At 34.1% G+C, this 15000-nt stretch overlaps 1 protein-coding gene across 1 annotated transcript in view; it reads right to left on the bottom strand.

The window, feature by feature from the left end:
* LOC113826830 (pre-mRNA 3'-end-processing factor FIP1) overlaps positions 1-11789 on the bottom strand; it is an 11856-nt gene extending 67 nt beyond the window's left edge. Inside the window, exons 1-9 of the mRNA XM_027379718.2 lie at positions 11633-11789; positions 7398-7488; positions 6903-7048; positions 6320-6429; positions 6004-6145; positions 5569-5739; positions 5159-5256; positions 4036-4296; positions 1-3708 (exon numbers count right to left, since the gene is read on the bottom strand). The exon at positions 1-3708 is cut by the window's left edge and continues 67 nt beyond it. Of these exons, the coding sequence (XP_027235519.1) occupies positions 3570-3708; positions 4036-4296; positions 5159-5256; positions 5569-5739; positions 6004-6145; positions 6320-6429; positions 6903-7048; positions 7398-7488; positions 11633-11746 (1272 nt within the window). The 5' untranslated portion in view covers positions 11747-11789 and the 3' untranslated portion in view covers positions 1-3569. The remainder of the gene's footprint in view (positions 3709-4035; positions 4297-5158; positions 5257-5568; positions 5740-6003; positions 6146-6319; positions 6430-6902; positions 7049-7397; positions 7489-11632) is intronic.
* Between the last annotated feature and the right edge of the window lie 3211 nt (positions 11790-15000).

Raw genomic sequence — 15000 nt, 5'->3', positions numbered from 1 at the left:
AATAGAAGATAAAGATAATGTCTGAATCAATGATATGTGAGAATGATAAAATGGAATTATAAAACCAATGAAGTTTTTAAAATCAAATTAACTCACTACTAACAAAGTGTCTTTTTTATATAAATATCCAAATCACAATAGTTGTGTATTTAACTACGGACTGCTGAACATTTATAGATGGATGCCAGAGCTGTCATTGCTACCAAAAAAACTGAACATATTTTAATGTTGCTGAAAATCTTCCCCAGTATTCACAATTTACAGTTTAAATACCATTTCTATTCAGATTCAGGTTCCATTGCTGTCAGTGATGTTTAGTCAAAGTAGCAACTGGCCACAGGCTCTCAAGCTTACAGTTAAAAGCAGACAAGAAATAAATTGGTAAAATAAATGAACTAGTATCTCCCTTTTGTGTGCATATGAAATTCTGTACTATAGGAGTCAATGTTCATTACTGTTCCCCCTTCATATAAATGAAAAATAATAAAAGTACAATGATGAGATTGTTACTTGTGAAAAGGATGTATGATTATGAAAAAAAAATCATAATTCTTATAACTATAAAAACAACTTTTGTATAAAGATGAAAAACAGATATGAACTGATGAATTTTACAGTATTAGCAACATCCTGGGAAGAGGTTATCCCTGTTAACTTAGAAAATTATTAAATTTCAAAGGATAAAAACTCGCTCTGCAATGATCTGTAAGGCATGTAGGCTATAGAACCCAAAGGTTTTAGTCATGTTTTGAAAAAACTCAGTAAATTTATTAAATTTTGTTGTTAGATTAATTAAAATCATTAGAACATTTTACAAACAAAATTTCATGCTCTTATTTCAGTTTAAAATATTTAATTTCCTAGCAAAACGGTATATGAACTGGACATTAACTAGAATAGTTCAGCAACTACTTCGCTACTGTAAAAAATTGCATAATGCCATTTTTTCTTATGAAATGCATTGTAAACAGACAATGCATAAAACAAAGAAAAAAAAATGTATGTTCCTGTGGCTGATTTAGAATACTGTACATTGTGAGGAGATACATAATCTTGAGATTAGGGTAGGTATTAAGAGTATTAATGATGTATCTTCTCTCCCTTCCTCAGATACATAGATTCTCTCCATTTGATCTAATTCACCCAATACCCTTAACCCCATTCACGTTTTACAAATCCTCACCATACTTTATATGCTCTCCCCTTTACCCTTTTCACTATCGTATTATTTAGCGCTCTACAACTTTGATATCTAGCACAATTTACCTTAATTGTTTACTCGTGTTTATGCTTTTTGCCTCAGTCCCTACCATATAACCTCTGATGTCTAGCACATTTATTTGTTTTAACCATTAACCATCTATGTGTATCTTCCTGTAATTCACAATGTATTGCATATTCCCTCAATTTAGATTCAAGAAATGCTTTAATTTCTCATTACAGTTACATAGGGCCCTGAGGGGTGGCATGAGGGGCAGTAATAGTTCAGAAAGAAATGCCAAATAATATATCAATATTGCATCATAGTGCATGCCACAGATAGTATATGCTCATTATTGGATGAACAACACCGCTGTTGGATTCATGGGTATGTGTTGAGCATAAAGATAATTTAAATACTGTTGTATTTAAAATGTGAGGTCGGAAGATGCAGTTATATAGACAATTTTCATGTCAACAGAAATCTCGTAAGCTTACTCCCACTAATTTTAGGAATATATTTAACCATGCATATTATAGATGAAAAACAAAAGGGGGACACCTGATAGTTTGTCCATGGTTTCTGGTAAGGATAAAAGAGAAATACAAACTGGAGAGGCAATATTACTATGTCAGTAAACAAGAGGAAAAACATGAAATTGTTACAAGCAATTCTTCAACTCTTTTTGTGAACTTCAACATAAAAAGTAGAACACCTCTAGATTGGCATGATATCACCATCCAAAGGCGTAGCACATTTGAAATAATAACTTTATCAATGTACAGAACCTTCCTACTCGAACCTTTTGCACGGAAACACCATATTTTTACATTTGTATCTCCCTTTATCATTGGCTAATCAATCATGTTTATTGGGACCTGTAACTGTATTATTTTTCATAGTAAAAATATGTATGACTGCTGTCTGATGTCAGTACATGATCTAAATTTCTTAAACACTTTTGAAACGTGTCTCTTGTACAAGGTCATAATAATCCATCTCCCATTAATTGAGATTTTCATTCAAAAGACCATCTTAAATCTATATAAGAACTGGGAGAGTAAACTGATTCCTCCAAAAGCACAAAAACAAGTAATTACAAAAACTGTGTAATTCACTCCAAGTTTACTGAATTAAAGCAGTACATAAGAACAAAATGTTTACTATTTTTATCATTTTGCACTTTTCAATCAAAAATTGGTCTGTCTTTCAAGATTATATGCCAAAAGAAACTATGTTATTCAAGTTTAACTTAATGACAAATTGGCTTTTTTCTTTTTACTTATAGGTCATACTTCATCTTTTAAATGCAAAATGCAGTGTACAACAATGAACACAGTCTTATTAACTACACTCTTAAAATGAATTCTCATACTGCTACATTTTTCCAAATAATGGTGTTATTCTAAACTACTCCACTATTGAAACAAAACAATCCTTTCTTTAGCAATTTACTATTTATCAAAATCATTTGTCTTTCATAACCTATATAGCTTCCTCCTTACATGTTCCTACTTTCTTAATAACCAAGTAAAAGTGTAAAAGGAAAGGCATAAGTCATAAGAAACTCAGTGATATTGTAATATTGATTTCACTCTCTTTGCCCAAAAAGAGGGACTTCTAAAAAAAATCATTTTTCCATCCATGATATTTACATAAACCAAAGTCACTTAGTGCTAAAAAAGTATATACTCTTCATGCAACTTTAATCAGTGTTTCGCGAGGGAAAAACTGCCTATGATAATTAGTTAGTACCATTATTTTACACTGCAGAACTAGAGAGTGCAGATCCACATTGCCTAAACCTTAACAGTGAAATTATGTTTTCCTTACTTCTACAATCAACAACTTTTTATCTCCAAAGTGCAGTTTGCGAGAAATATGCAACCACTCCCATCATTAACATATGAAGAACCTGCCTCTGCTTATTGAAGACAGTTTCTAAGGCCAAGACTTTCTATGTTTATTGACATCATTCTGTTGCCATAGTTGTAGTATTCTAAATACTATCATTATTGTATTGTATCTGCATAAATTAATTACTTTTATCAATATAAATTGGATAATGAAACAATTTAGCTTGAAAATGTATGATTTCTATTTTCACAAAATTAAAGGCTTATATAACGCATGTGTAGTTAATGTAATCAAAGGTATGCTATTATTCATAATATTTCTAGTTACAGTCCATTTCCTAACCAACATTAAGTTAAAAAAGGGTGGGGGGGAAAAAAAAAAAAAAAAAAAAATCATTTCTTATCTATGCATGTATTCCAACAATGCATGGATACAGGATGCCATATAAATATAGACCCGAGAATGCGACAGACGTTAGCTGTTTGTACTAGACACAAATATTTCCTTCTTTCTAATCGGTGTCGCGTTCTCTCTTTGACTTCTTTCTCTTGTGTCTATGGGAAGGTGATCTGGAACGCGATCTTGGGTGTCTGCTCGAGTGTCTGTGTCGACTTGGGGAACGGCTGCGTGATCTGTGGCTTCTTCGGGATCTGGAAATCAATTTTTTCAAGTTAGAAAGGGTCACCTAAATTACACAAATATTACAAAAGGTCTTCTAAATTACATACTTAAACAGACAGTATTTGTGATAGTTTTGAATTTGAAAAGAAGAAAAAAATTATTACATGCAAAATTAGGTGAAGAAGAGGAAGAAAAAGGAAATCATTTGAAAATCCAATACTTTTAGAAGGGTTAATAATTATTGCAGGGAATATATTTTTGGCCGAATGATCATTGCAATCTCGCTCATTTTGCCTCAGCACCTATGGTATTTCACAGCCACCCTTACAACAGCAAAAACAGACAGGTGCACTCACCGGTGTCTCTCCTCCTCGGGTTCTGCGGATGGGGGAGGCGCCCCTACAGAGTCCTCATCGAAGTACCCTCCACCGCCTGACACCGGCAGCACATTTGGCGGTGCTCCTCCTCCTCCCCCTTGGCCTTCCCAGTTGCCCTGGTTGCCCATGGGAGGCTGTCCCCCTGAGCCCCACCCAGAGGGGTTGTCATAGGAACCACCTCCGTAGAAGTTGTTGCCCTCGTTGCCATAGTAGGTGTCACCATACGGGTTACCTCCAAATCTGAGAGAGGAATGGAGGTAAATGAGAAACAATAATAATAAAAATAAAAAACTATATAGCATTTAGGTTTCCAGTTTCAAGCTGCAATTTCAATACCTAAATCCAGCTCTAAAGCTTAACCATTGTGGCCTGACAGACAGATATACCAAAATAGACCGAGAGTGGTCTTTACCCAGGAAAGCTCTGGGAATAAAGACACAGTGTGAATCTATAGCGTTGGGTCTTCTTACTAAATTTTTAAGCCACTGACAACAAAAATACACAGGCACTGTTAATTATATTAATAACATTTCTCATATTTATCATCATTATAAATCTAAGAAATAATAACAATAACAATATGCTTAATAATGATAATAGTAAGAGAATTAAAACTAATCCACAAATTCAAGGGATGTAGTAAACAGGTAAGGGTAGGTATGCCTAATAATTAACTCATAGCAGAGCATTCTATGAGAAAAAATCAAATCAAATCAAATAAAAAAAGTAAAAAAAACATAGGATTTATTTTTTCTTTGAACTAAAAATTCAAGAAAATATAGAAGAAAAGAAGATCATTGTGCTTCATATTGCTTTTAGAATATGAAGCACTTTCATTACAGCATCACAAAGCATGAAAGTAAAGGTCTTTAACCCATGGAGAATAGGGAACTGCTATCACATGCTTGAGGTTATAATGGAGAGAAAAAATGTGATAACTGCATGTGATAGGGTGGAATATCTGCCCAAGATCATTCAAATCTAATCTTCTAATACATACATTAGAAAAAGAAAAGACCAACAGAAAAAAAAAAAAACTTGCAACACCCTAAACATTAAAGACGCTTAACAAAAGATATCAAAAGCCAAATAAAGTTCTTACTCCATATCGTTATATCCTGGTTGTGACGGAGGCAAAGGTGGAGGAGGCCCATTCATCATTACCTTGTTGGAGTATTCTCGTCTATCAGCCGTCATGACCTAAGAACAAATAACATAAAATATTTATGATCCTGCTTATGATAATGAAGGTACTGACAGAGATATTGAACTTGTAAAAACAGTATCAATATATTTGGAACTAATATAAATATATTTTGAATCTTACTCGAATGCTGAATTTGCAATATTTACCACAATATCATAAAGACACACCAGCAATAGCCATAACTCATAAATAAATTAATGAAAAGAAAAAAACAGAAAAAGGAAAGGGGGAAATATGAGTCTTTTCATATCACAATCTTATAAAGGAAGCATTTTCCTCTCACTCAAACAACCAAAGTGCAATACCTGTATCGTGCTGGTCTTGGGGTTTGAAGCACCCCCAATGACGTCAATCTGACCCATGCCTTTGTTGCGTGGAGGTGGGCCTGCCTTCGGCCGTTGGGAGCCTGAACCTCCATATTTGCTGTTATCATTTACAATGGCTACTGGGATACTGCTGGGAGTGTTACCAAAAGGCTGAAAAACACGATTAAGAGAATAATGTCTCAGAAACCACCCTTTTTTACCAACTTATATATTCTGACATTACACAATTGATCTGAAACAATCCCTCATGGTATAACGCAAACTTAATATATAGCAATACCACAAAAATAATTTAAAATACATATTCAACTCACAAAAAAAAATAATAATAATAATAAAAAAATAGAAAAATAGAAAAATAAAAAAATATATAATAAAATAAAAAATCATAACACCCCTCATACATTCACACACCTTAGTCACACTGATGCCGAGACCCGTCAAGCCAGCACCTGATTCCTGAATTCGCATCCTCTTCTGTCTCTCGCAGTATTTGAACCATGTCTCTTCATTGAAGCCATAGTTGAAGTAATCCGAAATGTCAGCACCAGGCTTTCTGTAATGCACACACAAATTTTTGAGATGCCGGATTAAAACAGAAACTTCATTCTATTTGGACCTTATCCAAAGAAAGGAAAGGATAACAATACAAAACAAGAAAACCAAAAGAGGTGATGATGAGGAGGAAGCATATTGAGGAAAGGAAAAAGGGAGGGAAGGGGGAATTTACCTCCAAGGTTTATCTTCCAAGTCGTCAAGGTTAAATTCTGTCACTGGAACACCATTCACTTTCCCAGGCGATGTGAAATCCTCATCCTTTAGGCCTGTGGTTGGCGCAGCCTGCCATAAATAGAACGGAGATTGTAAAGCGAGCCATGGACAATGACGAATAATAAGCATATCCCGGGGATAAATGTAATTCAATCAATGTGTCCCTGACATGCAAACTGTGTCAAGGTTTTATGGGTTCAGTGCATAAAATATTCACTGAATCTATTCATGAAATGATAACTTAAAAACATAGACACAAAGGAAAACTTGGCTAAAATTCTATTTTTTCATATAAACAATTATGCATGAAGAGTCTGCCATTGAAATACCAATAAAGGAATACTGTGAAGAGATAATCGCCATATTACAGATAGATCATCTTGTTGAAAAGTCATGGCATGTTTATTGGGAATGATGCAGTAGGACGGGTTAGTTCCTTTAGGTGCTAACTATGACTCTAGCATGCTGATGCCCGTACTCACTTGGCTAAGTGAATACTGTCATCATACATAACCATAATTCTAAACAATAACACTCCTTACCTTAGGCTGGAACCTCGCACCATGTGGAGCCGCCTGAATAATGTCTGGCTGGGTCTTGATCGTACCAATGGTCACTGTCAAGTCATCATCGTCACTACTGTCATCATCGTCTCCTTTCTCACCATCTTCCTTGTCACCTTCTTTGTCTGAAAAAAGGATAGAAGAAAAATCAACAAATAATTTTAATACAAAAATGGTAAAAAAATTAGTAGCCTCCTCTATGTAATTAAGTATATCTAACTTACTACTTTTTCATTGTCTACCTTTTCAAAATAAATTATATTCCAATCTTCTCTTTTCTTCACTAAGTAAATTCTGCACAAAACTAAATCTCGCCGCTACTATCTATAAAATATTAGGTCTGCCATTATAGGGGTTTCTCACATATTAGCACACAGAGAAAGAATCAATATCTATATTCATATCTATCTGCCTATCTATAAAACTGAAGAACAAACCCTAAAAATGATTATCTATCTATACGCCCATACATACCTTTATCACCATCTTTGTCTTCTCCATCCTTCTCCTCACCGTCCTTCCCTCCTCCCTCTTCCATTGGGGTTTCCTTCTCCTGATCATTTTCCTGAAAAAAGTGTACAAATTTAATATCAATACTCATGTTTTGGAATATGATAACAGAAGAATCTGAAAAACAAGATCCATTCATGGGGTTCTTTTGGGTAGGGCATTCCATGATGAGATATAGAAAAACTGATTCTCGAAGGCTCCATGCGGTTCTTATCATAAAAGTAACCTCCACATAAAAACCCACTTTCCTATCCCACTCCATGCTCTGGTAAATGCCAACAAACATCCTCTCAGACATTTAGCAAGATAGAGATTGTGCTGGATCCTTCTCATAACAAATCATCTTGGAGGACAACACACTATATCTTCACGCTATCTTGCCAAAATATAAAGGAAGGAGATACTGACCTAATATTGCTGAGGCAATATCATTACTGAAATTGGCTGCATGAGTTTCAACATTCCTTGCCTTTACTCTATGTAGACTATTTCTTACACTCACAAGTGCCATTACTTTGTTTAACTGTTTTTGCACTGTCCTATTCTACAAATTTACCAAAGCTAGCACCTTTACCATTGGTTCCATCTAATATATGGTATTGTTTGAAAATCAATGCACATATAATAGATCATAAAATAAAAAACTTATATTGCCCAAACCTTACATTGCTAATCAAAGTATATCCTAATAACAATAATAATGAATAAATAAATGCATGTATACATTTCAGGATCATAATAAAAGAAAGGGAGGATAACAGGAACACTTAATTCATCTAGGAAAAGAAATACAAGAAGAATAAGCAGCTAATATCATATTCCGTCCTATACACATTCTTATTGAACATTCTAAACCATCTGAGTAGTTCACAGTGGCAATAAAGTTGTCTGCCTAAAAGTCATCACATCCATTTCCACTTTATAACTTTCTTACAGGAATTAGAGTTATCATTCAAATAACCGCTATAACATCTGAAATCACTTGAGGTTTTTACATGTAAATTCAAAGTATGTTACCATTTGCAGGTACCTTATATATTCAAAGTACCACGCAGTGTTCACAAAGATTCAACTCTACATTAATCTTTATCATCATTATATAAAAAAAGTTAAATTTACTGGATATATTGAGCTCTAATCCAAACATGCAGGGTGTCGCCAATTGCTGATAGTTTGGTCATTTGCCATGCACCATGCTGACGTCCCATCATGTCTTGCATTGTCAAGGCTGCACCAAGTTGAAGAGGCTATCAAGTTGTTTGCTTGCTTGACCCTCGTTGCGGTCAGAACCAGTCCCTCGACGCACCTTTTTTTAGCCTTGTCATCTATACAATTGTTTATCCAAGAGCCAAGATCATTGAGGGCAGGGTCATTTTACGTTTCCTGCGCTTCTAACTATTTCCACATGCAGTTGATTAATGCATACCCCCACGTGTAGGTCAGTATGGATAGTGTCTAAGAATAACACCTCAAAAAATTTGGCCAAGGGGCAGATGATGGTAATGTCTTGTCAAGGGAAAAATTTGGTCAAAGGGAGGATGACGGGCACATGTCATCAAGAGAAACTGTTGCCATGTGTTGAGTGATGGGATATCTCATCATAAGTGCAGAAAGCACTTGGAGTGAGACTGACTCCGTGGACCTTCAGGAAGGGGCTTAACTGTGAGCACCCATACACGAGGGTGAAGCTTACCACCCGTCAACCTAGTCTGTGAGAGGGCTATCTCCAGGGAGGATACTATGTCCATGCAAAGGAATCTATTTCTTTATGCCATTACTGGTAGTGTAGGGTGTGATATAGAAAACTGAATAATATGAAAATATAAGAAGTGCTCAAGTAAAATGCTATCGTTATCTTGATACAGAATAACAAATGACAGAAAATGGCAAAACAGGAAAAACACAATATACTAGACATAAGTGTTCATGAAGTCTGTGCCTACAAAGTATACACCCATGAAAGTCGCCACTCAAAGAAGCCTAAAGCCTAGATTTCGGTCCACGTACATGCTGCAAGACGCATGGATCCAATGGATTTAGGTACACCTGCCCAGTTGCTTGCTAACTCTACCCTTGCATTGGTTTACCAATTTATATATGACTGTATTGTGTTGACAGGCCAACAAGACTTCACATATGTTCTGACAGGAACGGGTACCTTATGTGATAACACTAGGGTGGTCTACATGTGGTGCAACGGTCAAAATCATTCACATTTACATTTTTCTACGTGTCACTGACCTATGTTCTGATTTATTTTACAGATTAACCCAATATCGCTGGGTAAAAAAGTTTGGCAAGTGGACATGATAACGAGATTGTTCATGTGCATTAGCAGTTTCCTGTTTGCGCCCGGCTCGTTCGGTAGTTTGTGAGCGACATTTGGCACCTAAGAGCTTTTATTTTGCTATAATTTATAAAAATATTATAATTTAGAAGGTTTACCTTCATTATAGGTGGTAGTGCCTAAAATCTTTACCATATAAATGAAGCCACCACTATCGGTGAAAAACAAACTCCATCCGACAAGCAAATGTCATGATACCATGCCATCCATTTCTGGGACCACAACAGCCATGGCATGCCACCCAGCGGCTAGTGGGTAACATACTCCATGTGAAAATCTAATCAGAGCATAAGCTGAGAAAAGAAGTGTCTCGTATATTACAAGATGGTTGCATACGTTCCTGGGGAGACATCCATTACTGCTGGATATAACAATTCTATTATTTGCTATCTATACAACTAAGTAAAGGCAAAAATATCTTGCACACCCAACCAGACAATTACTTAGACACAGAGCATCTGATACTAACAAAGGCCTGACTTCCACAAACTACAACCAAAATTTTAGCTACAGTTATTGGATTAAAATAGGACTTTATTTCCCAAATCATTCGAGTGTACTAACCAAAATCACAAGTAACGTCTCTGTAAATAAGTCATGGAATAACAATTTCCTTGTGTTTAGGTTATTATTATGTAAAGTTAAATGACTACCTCGGCATCTGTGCTTAGGCAAAAGTTAACAAACCTCTGCCACATATCTTCTGGCAGAATATATACATGGTATAGTTTCAGCTTCTCACAGCCATGTAGTACAAGGTAAATTTTGCCTGTAATGGACAGAGTGACTGAAAATAAGATGATTTTCATGTATGGTATTGCCTTCACAAGTTGATAATAAGAACGTAAGTGGTCACAAGTGCCAAATGACAAGCAAGTACACAGCAATTGGGTGAGGATCTGGGGAAAAGCCCCTAATAGTAAAATATGGTGATCGGATGGAGACTGGTGGCAAAGCCCCCGGGTTAGGATGATTTTTTGGTTCATACAGCGATGTTTATAGATTTTCCACGAATGGCTAGAGTTATTGGGACTTAATCTCAGAGGGTTAACGTCACTTTTTAAACATTGCCAATAATTTCATTTATATCAGTTGCGATGGAAAATAACAAGATTCACACATATTATAGCATCGATAATTGGAAGAGGAAATAGTAATCGCAAGTCTGGATGGCTGTGTGAAACTAAAAATCACTGGATATACCAGGGAGATCATGAATATCTTGCAGAATATATCTGGTAGAGGCTCTTTGGTTTTACTGGAGCAGACAGGGCACGGAGGTTGTGGTAATGCACGTATCTCCTAAACATTCGCTATCAGACATGTTGGTATCAGCACTGAGGAACTATTATCAAGATTTGAATAAATACAAAAGAAAACAATATTGCGAAATCTTGATCATGTCTTGGCCCATCTGCCCCAAATATGACCATATATTTTGACCTGACGAGCATGTTCCTTTACTTTTCTCATGGAAATTATTTTCTCTACCTACTTGTGTTGTCTTAGGTGTTCTTTGCGACTCCCCGCAGCTGAACAGGGTCCCAGTCTGAACATCTGCATAGTTAATATTAATAGGAATTTCTAAGAACCGCTTTATTTATGTCTTTGGTGTAAGATTTCGGGACGCATTTCGCTCCCTCATATAATCCCCGTGTTCGCAGCACCTCGCCGTCATTCCTGGGATTAGTCGGACGAGGAGACGCCCCCGAACCCGAATCCGAATTCAAATCGTCCCCAAGACCCTCGGGTTCCTCCTCGCCGCCTGAAACGAGGTCCTTCCCTCCTCCTCCTCCTCCTCCTCCTCCTGCCCCAAAGGACTCCCCCCCTTCTCCTTATCTCACGTCCTGACCTGTCCCGCTCTATCCGCCTCCTCCCCTGTTCTCTCGTTTATTTCGCCATCCTCTTTGGACTCGTCCTTCTCGTCGCCGTAGAGCCACTGGTCCTCGTCCTGCACGTCGGCCATGTTTGACACTCGCTCTGCCTTCACGCCGCCTTGTTTACCTCCGCTGACTCCGCTAACTTTGCGCTAAGCTAGGTTGCTAACGTTTCGCTAGACTGTGGGTGCTGCGCTTGAACGGCTTTTGAAGTGCTGCATTCGAGAGTTGTATGAGGGGTTGTAGATGGAGGATGATATGATTGTATTTGAAAATTTTGATATGTTAGATGTGATGTTTGAGGAGTTGCACGTCCTTTTGGGTTGCTATACTTGAGTGGTGCGTTTAGTATGTACAAACGATGCATCAATAATATACACGAAATTGTGAGTTTGATGCAATACCTGTGTTATAATATAGATGGTATTTTTGCATTACGTTTGGGATGGCACACTTGTACTACTCTGAAGGAATTGCGTATGCTAGGTTAAATGCGCTACACTTATGGTGATAAATGTTAGCGAGAAATCCGAATTGGCGGGTGGAAGATAAGCAGTTATGAAGTTGATGAGATAAGATATTAATCTAGTACATCTACCTAGCTGTGTGTATGTGTGTGTGTGTGTCTACACACACACACACGCACACACACACACATATATACAGATAGATAGATAGATATAGATATGTGTATATATATATATATATATATATATATATATATATATATATAGATAAATATATACATATATATGTATATATACATGTGTATACACACACACACACACACACACACACACACACACACACACACACACACACACACACACACACACATATATATATATATATATATATATATATATATATATATATATATATATATATGTATATATATATTCATATGTACATTAATTATATATATACATATATATATATTCATATATACATTAATTTATTTGTATATATATATATATACATATATATATGCATATATGTATATACATGTGTATACATATATGCATATATATATACATATATATATATATATATATATATATATATATATATATTCATATGTACATTAATTATTATTATATATATACATATATATATATATATATATATATTCATATATACATTAATTTATTTGTATATATATATATATATATTCATATATGCATTAATTTATTTGTATATATATACATATATATATGCATATATATACATATATATGCATATATATATACATGTGTATATATATACATATATATACATATGTATATACATATATATATACATATATATATATACATTCATATATGCATTAATTTATTTGTATATATATATATGGATATATATACATATATATGCATATATATATATACATGTATATATATATATATATATATATATATGTATATATATATATATATATATATATATATATATATATATATATATATATATATATATATATATATATATATATATATGGCCGGTTTGTTAGAACTGCGCGAGTCCCGACCCAAAGAATATTCGTATACTTGACATGCATAAATAAAGAAATAAATACATATTTATCAGTCTAGACATGCATATCAACCCGGCAAATAGATAATTAAATGTATATCAGATAAATAGACAGATATGCCTTTGTTTCTGCATCTGTATTTATGAAAATTCACTGGGTCGGGCCTGGCGCAATTTTAGCAAACCGGCTGTCTTCTGATTACATTAATTAAGATGCTGTTACACTAACACTTTTCCGTAATTTTTTTGACAATTTTCTGATTTTTTTCTTTTTTTGAGCGAATTGTCGATTTTCCAGTCAGATGATAATGATCGTTTCCGTCTGAAAACCTTTCCGTCAACTTTTTTTTTTCAGCCAAGCAAAGTCAAACCAAGAGTTATATCCGAGAATGTTTGTATTCATGTTCAATCAAATTGTCAAACCAAGAGCTATATTCGAGAATGTTTGTATTCATGTTCAATCAAATTGTCAAACCAAGAGTTATATTCGAGAATGTTTGTATTCATGTTAAATCAAACTGTCAAACCACGAGTTATATTCGAGAATGTTTGTATTCATGTTAAATCAAAAAGTCAAACCAAGAGTTATATTCGAGAATGTTTGTATTCATGTTAAATCAAAAAGTCAAACCAAGAGTTATATTCGAGAATGTTTGTCTTTATTCTAAATCAAATTGTCAAAAAAATTGACGGAAGACGTGCTCCTGTGACCGCGCCTCACCGCCGACTGACCGCCCGCTCCAAGATCCTCGTTGCCAGAGGGATTCCAGAGTGCCAGATGTGCGTTTCTTCCTGGAATTATTCACTGGTTTGTGTATGGTGTAATTTTTTTTTTTTTTATTAAGTTCGCTCTTAGAATTCCCATTAATTGTGCGATACTTGCTATTAAGAGCGAATAGAAATGCGCTTTTCTCAAATGTTTGTGTTATTGTTACTATTATGATTACTATTTCATTGTTTTTCTTGTTATCATTTTTATTATTTCTATTCTTATCATCATAACCATGATTATAATGATAATTATAATAATAACAATAATGATAATAGTGAAAATGACGATAATGATAAAAATGATATTAACAATTATTGTTACTATTATCATTACTATTATTATTATCATTATTATACTCATCAATATAATCATCATTACTATTGTTATCATTATTATTGTTAGTATCAATTTTAATACCATTATCATCATGATCTTTATTATCATTTCTGTAATTATTACTGTTATCATTATCATTATTATCATTTTGTTATTTTTGTTCTTCCTATAATTGTAATAATTATCATTATCATTTTCTTGTTATTACTATCATTATTACTATTATTGTTGTTATTATTACCATTTCTATTATCATTATTATTAGCATCATTATTACTATTATTATTATCGTAATCATTATTATTACTACTATCATTATCATTATCATGATCACTATCACAATTATCATTGTTATTTTTATTGTTATTTCCACTATAATCATTATCATTATCATTCTCACTCATTGTTGTTATCATCATTATTCTCATTATTATTATCATTATCATTATTAGTATTACTATCATTATTATCATCATTATCAACGTTATTGCTATTATTTTTTGTTACTGATGTTACTATTATTGCTATTATTATAACTATCATCATTATTATTGTTGTTCTTGCCATTATTAGTAGTAGTATTATCAACACTATTGTCATCATTATCATTGTTGTTATTGTTATTGTTTTTGTTATCCTCATAAACATCATCATTATTATAACTACCATTATCATTACCATTTGACTGTATGTAGTGTGTGT

The sequence above is a fragment of the Penaeus vannamei genome, chromosome 8 (assembly GCF_042767895.1).
Source record: "Penaeus vannamei isolate JL-2024 chromosome 8, ASM4276789v1, whole genome shotgun sequence".
Taxonomy (NCBI): Eukaryota; Metazoa; Arthropoda; class Malacostraca; order Decapoda; family Penaeidae; genus Penaeus; species Penaeus vannamei.
The sequence above is the reverse complement of the archived record's forward strand: the minus strand, read 5'-3'. Positions and strand labels throughout refer to the sequence as shown.